The following is a 14,757-nucleotide window of genomic DNA, read 5'->3' on the forward strand; positions in this document are numbered from 1 at the left end:
TGTCTACTCCATCCTCATCTCTGACCTATCACCTTCATTCCCACTCCCATTCACCCATTGTTCTCTTTGCTACCTTCCCCCCACCGACCTATCACCTCCATCCCACCCCCATTGAACTATTGTACTCTATACTACTTTCTCCTCACCCCCATCCCCCTCTCATTTATCTCTCCACTCTGCAGGCACCCTGCCTGTATTCCTGATGAAGGGCTTTTGCCCGAAATGTCGATTTTCCTGCTCCTCGGATGCTGCCTGACCTGATATGCTTTTCCAGCACCACTCTAATCTAGATGTTGCTTTCTCGACCCTATTCCCACTAAACTACTGACCAGTCAACTTCTCTCCTGGCTCCAAAATAAGACAATATTATGAGCAATTCTCCCTCTTCAGATACTGTCCCCTTCCCCTTCAAATCTGCCATTGTGTTTGGAAATATTGTCACTTTCCAACCTCCCTATCTTCTCCACAGTCTGTGGAACTGTTGTCACTTCCTAAATTAAGGTCCACCTTTCCTGGATCACTATGATTGAATCCCTTCGGTCAGGTTTCTGTAACACCATATTAACTTACATCAAAGTTATAAGTGAAAGACTGTATGACTATGGCAATGTTAAATTATGCCCTGTCTTCTTTCTCAATCTGTAGGTTGACTTACATGTAAGTTGATTGAACTGTCCTCTTCCAATGACTCTGCTGTCAAGTAGACAGGTAGGACTTCACCCACCTGGTTCCAAATTTATATATCTAGTTGCAGCCAGAACATCACATTGGCTTTTTCTTTCCACTCACAAACCATTACCTCTTGTGACCTGCATGAATCTATCATGGCTCTCTCCTCATTCTTTTCTACACAAGATACCCTTTGCAACATCATCTAAAAATATATTAGTTTCCAGATGTATTGATGATATCCAGCTGTCCTCACCAGTACATCTTTAAATCCCACTATGTCTCTAAATTTTTGTCTGACATCAATACTGGATGAACAGTAAATTCCTCGAATGTTGAAATGATCGCAGCCATTTACTTTGGTCCAATCAGTGACTTCACTCCTTTGCCAAAGATCCCAATTCCTCTCTCAAGAGACTTAACCACATTAGTGTTATATTAACCCCAAGGTGAGCTTCCAACTACATATTTACATCATTACTAAGATAATTTATTTTCACTCAGCATTCAGGAGTTCACCTGCTTTTGAAACTCTTATCCATTCCTTTCTCATCTGTAGATTTGATTTTCCCTTCTGCCTGGTGTGGTTCCTGTGTCTTACCTCACACCAAATCCTGTTATGACATCAACCTTGCACTCACTGACTTACACTGGTTCACTATTAAGCAAGACGTTGACTTTAGAGTTCTTATTCTTGGTTCAAATCCCTTCATAGATTTATTCCTATTTCTGTAATCTTTTTCGACCTCACTACTTTCTGCAATCTCTACCCATCTTTAATTCTGGATTTTAAAGTCCCAGACATTAAACATTCCACCATTTGTGGTTGAGATTTTAATTACCAAGAACCTAAGCTCTGGGAATTACTCCCTCTTTGTCTCTCTAACTCTTTTCCTTCTTTAAGATACAACACTCCTTTATTATCTACCTCTTTTTGACCAAGAAGCTTTTGGATATTTGCCCAAATATATTTGTATGTTGCTTGATGTTTCAGAGTGCCCCTGTGAAAAGCTTTGTGGTGAGATATTAAAGATTCTGTGTCAATATATGTCCTATAATTGTTTAATTTAAAGGATAAAAATACATTTTGTTTTAAAATCATGAGAGCCATACTACACTAGGTCAAGGTACAAATGCATGTTTACATCTTTCTTTGCCTGCTGTTAAGACAGAAGATAACAAAAAGGTCAACAACTTTGATTTATATGCAACTTGCCTTCATTATAGGTGCTCCAGGGTGCTCACAAATAATGGCAAAAGAGACAGCAGTTAAGAAGTGGACATAAAGACAGGAGGTTGTAGATTTGATGGAAAGATTAAAAAAACCAGGGGCCATAGATTTAGGGTCGGGGCAGGATGTTTAGATGGCATGTGAGGAAAACATCTTTCAACCAGAGAGCGTTGAAAATCTGGAACTCTCTGTCTGTGAAGGTGGTAGAGGGAGGTATCTAATCTCACTGCAGAAGAATTTAGATGGACAATGTCAAGGCATACAAGGCTATGGGCCGACTGCTGGAAAATAGAAGTTAGGTTCATCCTGTGAAAGAGCTGAAAATGTTATGCTGGAAAAGCGCAGCAGGTCAGGCAGCATCCAAGGAACAGGAAATTTGACATTTCGGGCATAAGCCCTTCATCAGGACTCCTTGGAGAAACGTCGAATTTCCTGTTCCTTGGATGCTGCCTGACCTGCTGCGCTTTTCCAGCAACACATTTTCAGCTCTGATAGTCCAGCATCTGCAGTCCTCACTTTCTCCTCCTTCATCCTGTGAAGAACAAGCCCCTCAGGCCAGAAGACCTAATCTGTACAGTGGACCTCTATGGGGGTTTCAAGCGAGAGATCAAGCTGGACACGGTTTTTGCAGGCAGTAAATTTGTTAAAGCACCCTTTGTTACAAATGTCAAGGCTGCAAAGAAGAAAAAAAGAACGGGGTTTCTGCAACCTCTTCTCCCATTCCTTCCCTTCAATTCACAGCCTCCTTGACTACAGCGCTCCTTAGCAACCGTCCGAAACAATATGGCCGACGACAAAGAAGCGGCAGGTAAGCAGCGGCTTGGAGAAAGGACGGCGATGGTGATGGTGCAACCCTAATAAGATTTTCTTTAATCTATATAAAAAAGAACATCAACAACAAGGGACCCTTGAGGCCCGGAGCTTAACTCCAGCTCAGTCTTTTCCGCTCAGATTCAAGATGGAGCCCAGCTGGAGCCCTCCAGTCTTTGTTCTGAGCCCAACCCTGAGAGGACGATTGTGTGGAAAGAATTTTAACCCATAATTTGCAGAGAGGGAGGGCTGTAGCCGTCTTAGTGTTTTATTTTTGTTTCTCTCTCAAAAAGATCACGGGTACTCTATATCAAAACTGGCGGATCCTGAGTTCACCTCTTCAGGAGCTTTAAAACCCCATGGTGTTTTGAAGTCAATGTCAGCGACCATTTGAAAAATAACCATCTTTTTCCAGATTATAAACAGAAACGGTACCTTTGTTCAAAAAGGCGACAAATGAGTTTATTTAAAAATCCAGCCTGCCTGGTCACCATTTAACGCAATAAAACATAGCGAATGCTGGAGAGACTCAACAGATCTAGCAGTTACCTGTGCAGGAAAAACAGTTAACGTTTAAGAGCCCAGTCACCCTTCCTTTGAAAATTTAGTGCATATTATTTTGACAATTCATTTCCGATTTATAGGATTTTTACCTTTTTGTAGGAAATTGATTGTTTTAGCAGCAGCCCTACTTAAAAAAAACACCCGTTTATTGATATTTTGTGAACTAAATTAAACATAGCTTGTAGTTTAAAAATGCGCAATTTTTATATTGCATACAGCTGAAGAAGGGCTCTTTCGTGAATTTTTTTTTGCTGTGCAGGACCATCCACACGAATACCACTGTAAAGGAGAAACTACATTTATTCTGTACGAGGAAACTGCTGATTGATTAGCAACTGGTCTCCCAAATGGTAGATGCATTGCCATGGCAAATGCACCAGTTCAATGATGAGTGACAGTTAATTACCAAGATTTGTTTACATTTTAAACCAGACAGATTAACTTTGACTGGTCAAGATATTTCCCTGATAAATGAACCAGAGAATGGCCATCATTATTCTATTCTGATTGAAACACACACAGTGTGTGTACATATTCGTTATGTCTATAAAGACTAGGACCCTACAGCTTCCAGTGTGCATATGTATGTCACTTTGCAAACCTGACTAACATTCCTAAAATAGGAGCAAACTACTACGTATGCTGGAACCTGTGCTGAAAACAAGAAATATTGGAGATCACACCAGGTCAAGGAGCAGACATAAAGAGAAAGTAAGTTAATGTTTTGAGTCTAAATGACTTTATCAGAGCTGAAGTGTGGAGGGGACAGCATTTATGCAATAGGCTGGGTGGTGGAGAGGAAGGTGGAGTGCTGAGGGAGAAAGGATGTTGATGCTTAATCTAAATTATCAATATCCTTTCCCCTCCAGCACTCCAACCTGTCTGCTCCCACTATTGCATAAATGCTGCCCCCTCTGCACTTCACTTCATCTCTGATGAAGAGTCATCTAGACTTGAAACGTTAGCGTGCTTTCTCTCCATGAATGTTGCCTGACCTGCTGTGATCTCCAACAATCCTAAAATATTTGACAGTGTAATTCTTTGTGCATTCATGATCATGTTGCAAATGTTTTCCAGTTGCAGACTCACATGTAATATTTGGCACCATGTTTTGAATTTTTCAAACATGGACTGGTTTGTTACAGTCTTGTTTGCTGCAACAGCCAAAATGGTTTGTTGTTTGATATGATTTACCAGGTTTTGGGACACACGGCCCATACAGCTAACACTACACTGACACTGAAATTCATTTACCACATTACTCAGTTGTGTAATGGGATGAACATCTTTTTAGCTTGATGGCAGAATGCATGTTAGTGGCAAACAGCCCTTATGATACCACTGCATAGTAGCAGCTTTCAACAGCTAGCATGCTGATCAAACCTTTGAGATATCGCACCCTTTCATCTAAGCTGGATTGCTCAGAGGACCATGCAGTCAGAAACAAAAATGGAAAAAGTGCTGGTGACAGCCAATCTCTGGTTCATTTCTCAGAAAAATGCCTTGACCAATCAGAGTAGTCTTGCTTGATTTAAAATTTAAACAGATCTTGGCACTAAACTGTTAGTCATCATCTAATTGGTGCATTCTCCATGGCAATGCTAACCAGAATCAATTTGCCAACCAATCAACATTGTCCTCATACAGTATCAATATTGTTTTTCTTACATTATTCTTGTGAATTGTCCTGAGGAGTGCAAAATGTAAAACCTTGAAAAATGTGTCCTTTTTCAGCAATGTTCTGATTCTGTACTACTAAACAACTGTTTCTATATTGCTGTTAAGAAAAGAGCTGCATGAAATATTAAATTTCACAATTTGTATTTTACCATTTTATTCCTTCCTTTGCTGGTAGTATGAAATTCATTTTAAATTCCTTTCTTGAACAATAATCAGAGACCAGAAGCTGAAGAAAAGCGAGCTACGCTATTCCCAAAGCAATAAAAAGCAATTTATCTTGTTATTTCTGTGGGGTTTTATAATCTTGCCAAACAAAATTTCACTATAATCATATTCAATGGTGTTGATGTAGAATGTGGAATTATTTCAAAGGCCAAAATATGTTGTTTTCTCATACCATTAACAAAATTGTATCACAAATGATATAAAATAAAATCAAAAGAAGAAGCATTTCCACCCCATCATTATTTTGATGTTATTATCATCCTTGTTGTGGTTCTGTTTGCCGAGCTGGGAATTTGTGTTGCAGACGTTTCGTTCCCTGTCTAGGTGACATCCTCAGTGCTTGGGAGCCTCCTGTGAAGCGCAGGAGGTTATTATCGTCCATTTGGTTGGGCTGAAGATATGCTTTCTGCATACTTCTAACTTGAATTCATTTAACAGATGGAGTGGTCTTCAGAAATTGAAGTGGTAAGGTATATTTACTCCTCAGGCCTCCCAATTTTTCCAAACCTATCCACCTGAAAAAATCCTATTCAATCAAATAAAGCCACTGAGAAATGAAATGAAATCAGTCCTGGCTGCTCTATTTCTTTATTTTGCTGACTGAGAAAGATCTCACAATTATGTTAATTAGAGCTCCAATTCAGTAAAGTATAATTTTGGTCATTCTCCCTAATATCTTCAGAGATATTTGAGGAACTAGACTTGAATATCTACAAAGGCAAACACGGGCACAGTCCCACGGGTAGTATTTTCGGCCCAAATAAACTTCAGCTACTTTATCAATTACTTTCAGCTGCAAATTCAGAAGTCAGACTGATTGCATGCATTTGCAATGAAATATTCTGTACCTGAATACAGCAAGACCTAGGCAACATTCAGGCTGGAATTGAGAAGTAGCAAAGTGGAGTCACAAGTAGACAGGATGGTAAAGAAGGTGTTTGGCATGCTTACCTTTATTGGTCAGAATATTAAGTACAGGAGTTGAAATGTCATGTTGTGACCATAAAGGACATCGGTAAGGCCACTTTTAAATTATTGCATACAATTCTGGTTGACCTTGTTTAGGAAGGATGTTGTTAAATTTGAAAGGCTGCAGGAAAAATATACAAGGATGTTGCTGGGACTGAAGGGTTTGAGTTAGAGGGAGAGGCTGAATTGCCTGAGGCTTTTTCCCTGGAGCATCAGAAGCTGAGGGGTAACCTTAGAGTAAAAAGTGAGGTCTGCAGATGCTGGAGATCAGAGCTGAAAATGTGTTGCTGGTTAAAGCACAGCAGGTTAGGCAGCATCCAAGGAACAGGAAATTCGACGTTTCGGACCAGAGCCCTGCATGAAGGACTCTGGCCCGAAACATCGAATTTCCTGTTCCTTGGATGCTGCCTAACCTGCTGTGCTTTAACCAGCAACACATTTTCAGCTCTGAGGGGTAACCTTATCAAGGTTTACAAAATCATGAGGGACATGGATAGGGTGAATAGCCAAGGCCTTTTTCCTAGGGTAGGGCAATCCAAACATACAGGGCATAGAATTAAGGGGAAAGATTTAAAAAGGACTTTTTGCATAGAGGGTGGTTGTGTATGGAATGAGCTACCAGAGGAAGTAGTGGAGGCAGGTACAATAACAACATTTAAAAGGCATCTGGATGGATATGTGAATATGAAGGGTTTAGAGAGATATGAACCAAATGCTGGCGTATGGGACTAGGTCAGATTAGGATGTCTGTTCAACTTTGGACTGAAGGGTCTGTTTCTGTGTTGTATGACTGTATGACCTTACAACTCTATTTGTGTCATGCAATGGCAGGCAATAAGCATCTCCAACAAGAGACAATCTAACTGTATTTCCTCGATATTCAATTATAGTGCCTTCACTGAATCTCCACTGTCAACATTCTATAATCAATGCATAGATGCAGTATATCCACCAACCACACTACAGCAATTCAGGATTCTTCGATAGTATCTTCCAAATTTACGTACATTTGTCCACTTTGATGGAAATCTGCCACAAAGTAGTTCGTGAGACATTGAAATCAGTCCAGACCCTAGTTATTTAAATGAAGTTCCAACATCCATCTAACCAGCAATATTCCATTGATGTCCTCACCCAAATTGTTTAAAAGCCAGTAACAGAAATGATTCCAAAAGGATCCTGGCAGGAAAAATTATGACGTGACCTTATACAGAATCTCCTCTCATCAGTTGCTGTCACTTTCTCTCATAAGATCAGAGTGCCAATTATATATGACAAAATTTAACACTTGATTGAGTACAACATTTTATTGAAAGATTTCTGGATACCAAAACATAGATACTAATTATTAACATCTACCTCCTTTAGGATTATCATCCAATTCTGCAAAAAGCTTAATCACATAAGCAATGTTTGGTAACATTATTAATGCTTTCATCTATTTAGTTTTTGGCTGACAACTTTCAAGACTTCAGCCAATTCTACCCCACTGTACCTTGTGCAAAAACACTCTCTCTCTCTCCTATTAGCAGATCAATAATATACTTTTAAGAGCCTCAATCACTAAAACTGACATCCGTGTCTACCCTTAAAGTCATTAGAATCATAGAGTCGTAGAAATATACAGCACGGAAACAGATGCTTTGGTCCAAATGGTCCATGCTGACCAGATATCTCAACCTCATCTCGTTCTATTTGCCAGCACTTGTCCCATATCCCTCTGAACCCTTCCTATTCATATACCCATCCAGATGCCTTTTAAATGTTGCAATTGTACCAGCCTCCTCCACTTCCTCTGGCAGCTTATTCCATACATGCACCACAGGCTGTATGAAAAAGTTGTCCCTGAGGTTCCTTTTATATCTTTCCCTCTCACCCTAAACTGACGCTCTCTAATTCTGGATTCCCCCACCCCAGGGAAAAGACTTTGTCTATTTATCCTATCTGGGCCCCTCATAATTTTTAAACCTCTATTAGGTCATCTTTCAGCCTTCGACGTTCCAGGGAAAACAGCCCCAGCCTATTCAGCCTCTCCCTTGAGCTCAAATCTTCTAACCCATCCTTGCAAATCTTTTCTGAACCCTTTCAAGTTTCACAACATCCTTTCAATAGGAAGAAGACCTGAATTGCATGCAACATTCCAAACGTGGCCTAACCAATGTCCTGTACAGCCGCAACATGACTTCCCAACTCTTATAATCAATACTCGGACCAATAAAGGAAAGCATACCAAACGCCTTCTTCACTATCCTATCTACCTGCGACTCTACTTTAAAAGAGCTTTGAACCTGCACTCTAAGGTCTCTGTTCAGCTACACTTCCGAGGACCTTACCATTAAGTGTATAAGTCCTGCTCTGATTTGCTTTCCCAAATTTCAGCACTCACATTTATCTAAATTAAAATCCTTCTGCCACTCCTCAGCCCATTGGCCCATCTGATCAAGATCCCATTGTAATCTGAGGTAACCTTCTTTGCTGTCCACTACATTTCCAATTTTGGTGTCATCTGCAAACTTACTAGCTATACCTCTTATGTTCATATCCAAATCATTTATGTAAATGACGAAAAGTAGTAGACCCAGCACCAATCCTTGTGGCACTCCATTGGTCACAGGCCTCCAGTCTGAAAAACAACTCTCCACCACCACTCTGTCTTCTACCTTCAAGCCAGTTATGTATCCAGATGGCTTGTTCTCCCTGTATTCCATGAGATCTAACCTTGCTAACCAGTCTCCCATGGGGAACCTTGTTGAAAGCCTTACTGAAGTTCATATGGATCACGTCCACTGCTCTGCCCTAATCAATCTCTTTGTTACTTTTTCAAAAAACTCAATCAAGTTCGTGAGACATGATTTCCCATGCACAAAGCCTTGCTGACTATCCCTAATCAGTCCTTGCCTTTCCAATTATGTGTATATCCTGTCCCTTAGAATTCCTTCCAACAACTTGCCCACCACCAACATCAGGCTCACTGGTCTATAGTTCCCTGGCTTGTCCTTACCACCTTTTTTAAATAATGGTACCACATTAGCCAACCTCCAATCTTCTGGCACCTCACCTGTGACTATCGATGATACAAATATCTTGGCAAGAGGCCCAGCAATCACTTCGCTTGCTTCCCACAGAGTTCTCAGGTACACCTGATCAGGTCCTGGGGATTTACCCACCTTTATGCAATTCAAGACATGTAGCACTTCCTCTTCTGTAATCTGGACATTTTTCAAGATGTTACCATCTATTTCCCTACATTCTATAACTTCCATGTTCTTTTCCACAGTAAACACTGATGCAAAATACTCATTTAGTATCTCCCCCATCTCCTGCATCTCCGCACAAAGGCTACCTTGCTGATCTTTGAGGGGTCCTATTCGCTCCCTAGTTACTCTTCTGTCCTTAATGTATTTGTAAAAACTCTTTGGATTCTCCTAAACCCTATTTGCCAAAGCTATCTCATGTCCCCTTTTTGCCTTCCTGACTTCCCTCTTAAGTATACTCCTACTGCCTTTAAATTCTCCTAAGGATTCATTCGATCTCTCCTGTCTATATTTGACATATTCTTCCTTCTTTTTCTTAACCAAACTCTCAATTTCTCTAGTCATCCAGCATTCCCTATACCTACCAGCCTTCCCTTTCACCCTGACAGGAATATACTTTCTTTGGATTCTTGTTATCTCATTTCTGAAGGCTTCCCATTTTCCAGCCGTCCCTTTACCTGCGAACATCTGCTGACAATCAGTTTTTGAAAATTCTTGCCTAATACTGTCAAAATTGGCCTTTCTCCAATTTAGAACTTCAACTTTTAGATCTGGTCTATCCTTTTCCATCACTATTTTAAAACGAATAGAATTATGGTCGCTGGCCCCAAAGTGCTCCCCCACTGACACCTCAGTCACCTGCCCTGCCTTATTTCCCAAGAGTAGGTCAAGTTTTGCACCTTCTCTAGTAGGTACATCCACATACTGAATCAGAAAATTGTCTTGTACACACTTAAGAAATTCCTCTCCATCTAAACCTTTAAAACAATGGCAGTCCCAGTCAATGTTTGGAAAGTTAAAATCCCCTACCATAACTGGGCGGCACGGTGGCACAGTGGTTAGCACTGCTGCCTCACAGCGCCTGAGACCCGGGTTCAATTCCCGACTCAGGCGACCGACTGTGTGGAGTTTGCACGTTCTCCCCGTGTCAGCGTGGGTTTCCTCCGGGTGCTCCGGTTTCCTCCCACATTCCAAAGATGTGCAGGTCAGGTGAATTGGCCATGCTAAATTGCCCATAGTGTTAGGCAAGGGGTAATGTAGGGGTATGGGTGGGTTTCGCGTCGGTGTGGACTTGTTGGGCCGAAGGGCCTGTTTCCACACTGTAAGTCTAATCTAATCTAAAACTACCCTATTATTCTTACAGATAGCTGAAATCAATGATATGAAAACATGGAGTCATAGAGTTTTACAGCACAAAATAGACCCTTTGGTCCAACTTGACTGTACTGACTAGAGATCCGAAACTGATCTAGTCCCATTTACCTGCATTTGGCCCATATCCCTCCAAACCCTTCCTATTTATGTAGCCGTCCAGATGCCTTTTACATGTTATAATGTACCCGGCTCCATCATCTCCTCTAGCAGCTCTTTGACCATGAGTTAAGCTTCCACCCAACTGCCAGGATCGTCTATTGGCACTTTGGCTATATTGCTGACTTTAAATGTTTGATTATAATAAGTGCAAATTATTGTTGTAACTCAGCCAGAAATACTGAAATTGTCACATTCCCATTTATTACAGAGGCATTAATAGCAGAGCTTCAGAAGAACATCAAAGATGCTTTTGCTGTTTTTGATCATGAGTCAAACAACTCTGTGGATGTCAGGTCAGTCTATGATGTGGAGCTACATTTATGAAAGCAACAATTCTTGTTTTTGAGGGCAAAATTCGTATAGTTACAGAAGATTATTAAAATTTGGATGATAATTTTGTAATGGAGTTTGAGCTCTGTGTGAGGGATGTTCAATCACCTTCTTGTATAGAATTGAGGTCTGTGAACTAAAATGCTTGACAGAGTAATGCAACCCGACATGTTCTCGTCACATAAGGTGATATACATGATTGAGACAGGTGTAGTTATTTAAATAAGAATGTATGGCTTAAGTGGCTGACACATTGACAGCATACACAATACATTTGAATTACTTTAGACCTTGGATGTTTTGTATTGTTATACCTGAATGGAGTACTTGCCATTGCTTGTGTCTTTTAAATGAGTTTTTTAAAATTCATTTGTGGGGCATGGGTATTGCTGGCTGGGCCACCATTTATTGTCTTGAGAAGGTGGTGATAAGCTGCCTTCTTGAACCACTGCAACCCCTATCTTGCAGGTAGACCCACAATGCCATTCGGGGGAGAATTCTTTTAATTATGGTAGAAATTTGCAATGACCATTAAAAGTTCTGGCTGCCTTTGCTTTCCCTCCCGACCCATCCCCACTTACCATTCCCTCTCCTGACAATATTTACCTTGCAAGAACTGGATGGACATTTCATCTATCAGAAGGCAAATTGGAAAATCCTGTGCCCTTGCTGTTTTTTGCCGGGTTTCCCTGGTGTTCCACTAGACATCTTGTTGAAAACAGAGATCTTAAGTGGAAAGGGTCCCTGACGGAAATGGAAAATATTGAGAGAGAAGGATGTAGATTGGACAGGAATTGGGGAGAGAAAGACTGTACTCCATTTTGGATACTGCTGGTGGGGATGGCCCACCAGGGGAAAGCCATAGTTGTCAGGTCTCTGGCACTGAGGCTCAGAAGGGAAGGGGGGAGAATAGAAAAGCGCTAATGGTAGGCAATTCAATAGTTAGATGGATTGACAGGAGATTTTGTGGTCCGAAATGGGACCGCCGTAAACTACGTTGCCTCCCCGGTGCCAGGATCCGGAATGACACCGATCGGGTTTACAGGATTCTGAAGGGGAAGGGTGAGCACCCAGAAACTGTGTTACGTATTGGCATCAATGATATAGCTAGGGAAGGGATTGAGGATCTGAAAAGTGACTACAGAGAGCTAGATTGGAAGCTGAAGAACAGGACAAGTAGAGTAGTGTTCTCAGGTTTGCTACCGGTGCCACAAGATAGTGAGGTGAGGAACAGGCAGTGAGTGCAGCTTAACATGTGGCTGCACAGCTGGTGCAGGAGGGAGGTCTTCAGATATTTAGATCATTGGGATGCCTTCTGGGGAAGGTGGGACTGGTACATGAAGGTTGGGTTGCACCTGAATTGAAGGGGCACGAATGTCCTGGGTGGGAGATTTGCTCGTGTAGTTCGGGAGGGTTTAAACTAGTTTGGCAGGGGGGTGGAAATCAGAGCTACATATCTGAGACGGGGGTGGTTAGAAATGGGGAAGTGACAGGATGTAGTGAATCTATTGGGAAGGTTATTCATGTGATGGAACAAAGGGATCAGTTAAAGTGTGTTTGCTTTAATGCAAGGAGTGTCAGAAATAAGAGTGATGAACTTAGATCATGGATCAGTACTTGGGACTATGATGTTGTGGCCATAACGGTGACGTAGGTTTCACAGGAGCAGGAATGGTTGCTAGATGTTCTAGGGTTTAGAACATTTAAAAAGAACAGGGAGGGTGGAAAAAGAGGAAGGGGTGTAGCATTGCTAATCAGAGAGTGCATCACAGCTATAGAAACTAAGATTGTTGAGGAAGGTTTGTCTACTGAGTCAGTATGGGTGGAGGTTAGGAACAGCAAGGGAGCAGCGACCTCATTAGGGGTTTTCTACAGACCTCCTAATAGTAAAAGGGAGCTTGAAGATCTCATCGGCCAGCAGGTTTTGGAAAAATGCAGATGCAGCAGGGTTGTTGCTATGGGTGACTTCAACTTTCCCAATATTGACTGGAACTTCCTTAGTGCAGATGATTTGGATGGAGCCGTTTTGTCAGGTATGTTCAGGAGGGTTTCCTTACTCAAGGGGAGAGGCCATTTTGGATTTGGTGCTTGACAATGAGCCAGGACAGGTGTCAGATCTCGCGGTGGGAGAATACTTTGGTAACAGTGATCACAACTGCCTCACATTTACTATAGCCTTGGAGAGGGAAAGGAGCAGTTATCAAGGGAAGATATTTAATTGGGGAAAGGAAAATTATGACGCTATCAGACAAGTGTTGGGAAGTACAGATTGGGAGCAATTGTTCCACAGAAAGGGCACAACAGACATGTGAAGACTGTTTAAGGTGCAGCTGTTGCGAGAGATGCACAAATTTGTTTCTCTGAGACAGGCAAGAATGGGTAAGGTTAAGGAGCCCTGGATGATAAGAACAGAGGAGCTTCTCGTCAAAAGGAAGAAAGCAGCTCACGTAAGGTGGAGGAAGCAAGGATCTAGCACAGCTTTAGAGGATTACAGGCTTACTAGAAAGGAGCTCAGAAATGGACCTCAGGAGGGGGTATGAAAAAGGCTTGGCAGAAAGGATTAGGGAGAACCCAAAGGAATTTTGCTCACATGTGAAGGATAAGAGAATGATCAGGGAGAAGGTTGGGCCAGTCAGGGATAGCACAGTGAACTTGTGTGTGGAGTCTGAGCAGATAGGGGAAGTCCTAAATGCCTTTTTTGCTTCAGTTTTCACTAAGGAAAGGGACTTAGTTGTGAATGACAACTCTGAGGAGCTGGGAAACAGGCTTGAATAGATCAAAATTGATGAAGTTGATGTGCTGGAAATTTTGGCAAACATTAAAATTGATAAATCCCCAGGGCCAGACCAGGATTATCCTAGGTTGCTCCGGGAAGCGAGAAAGGAGGTGGCTAAGCTGCTGGTGAAGATCTTTGCTTCCTCACTGCCCACAGGAGTTGTACCAGAGGATTGGAAGGAGGCGAATATTGTTCCTCTTTTCAAGCAGGGGAATAGGGAAATCCCTGGCAATTACAGACCAGTCAGTCTTAGGTCTTGGTCAGCAAGGTGTTGGAAAAGAATTCTGAGGGATAGGGTTTATGACTATTTGGAAAAGAATAGCGTGATTAAAGGCAGTCAGCATAGCTTTGTGAGGGCAGGTCATGCATCACAAATCTTATTGAGTTCTTTGAGGAGGTGACAATACAAGTCGATGAAGGTCGAGCAGTGGTTGTGGTGTATATGGACTTCAGCAAGGCATTTGATAAGGTTCCCTATGGTAGGCTCATTCATAAAGTCAGGAGGTGTGGAATACAGGGAGATTTGGCTATCTGGGTTCAGAATTGGGGGTTGCTTGACAGAAGGCAGAGAGTACTTGTCGATGGAAAGTATTCTGCCTGGAGGTCAGTGGTGAGTGGTGTCCCGCAGGGCTCTGTTCTTGGGCCTCTGCTCTTTGTAGTTTTCATAAATGACTTGGATGAGGTGATTGCGGGGTGGGTTAGTAAATTTGCTCATGACACAAAGGTTGGAGGTGCCATTGATAGTAATGAGGGCTTCGCAGGCTGCAGTACAACATTGACTGGATGCAGAGCTGGACTGAGAAATGGCAGATGGAGTTCAACCTGGATAAATGCAACGTGATTCATTTTGGAAGGTTGAGCTTGAATGCTGAATATAGGATTAAAGACAGGATTCTTTGCAGTGTGGAGGATCAGAGGGATCTCGGTGTTCAAGT

General features: G+C 41.8%; 1 protein-coding gene across 1 annotated transcript in view; it reads left to right on the forward strand.

Moving 5' to 3' along the window:
- Positions 1-2,672: 2,672 nt before the first annotated feature.
- The window catches only part of efcab2 (EF-hand calcium binding domain 2), a 76,166-nt gene continuing 64,081 nt past the window's right edge, over positions 2,673-14,757 (forward strand). The window contains exons 1-2 of the mRNA XM_060830809.1: positions 2,673-2,708; positions 10,925-11,009. Of these exons, the coding sequence (XP_060686792.1) occupies positions 2,684-2,708; positions 10,925-11,009 (110 nt within the window). The 5' untranslated portion in view covers positions 2,673-2,683. The remainder of the gene's footprint in view (positions 2,709-10,924; positions 11,010-14,757) is intronic.

The sequence above is a fragment of the Hemiscyllium ocellatum genome, chromosome 10 (assembly GCF_020745735.1).
Source record: "Hemiscyllium ocellatum isolate sHemOce1 chromosome 10, sHemOce1.pat.X.cur, whole genome shotgun sequence".
Taxonomy (NCBI): domain Eukaryota; kingdom Metazoa; phylum Chordata; class Chondrichthyes; order Orectolobiformes; family Hemiscylliidae; genus Hemiscyllium; species Hemiscyllium ocellatum.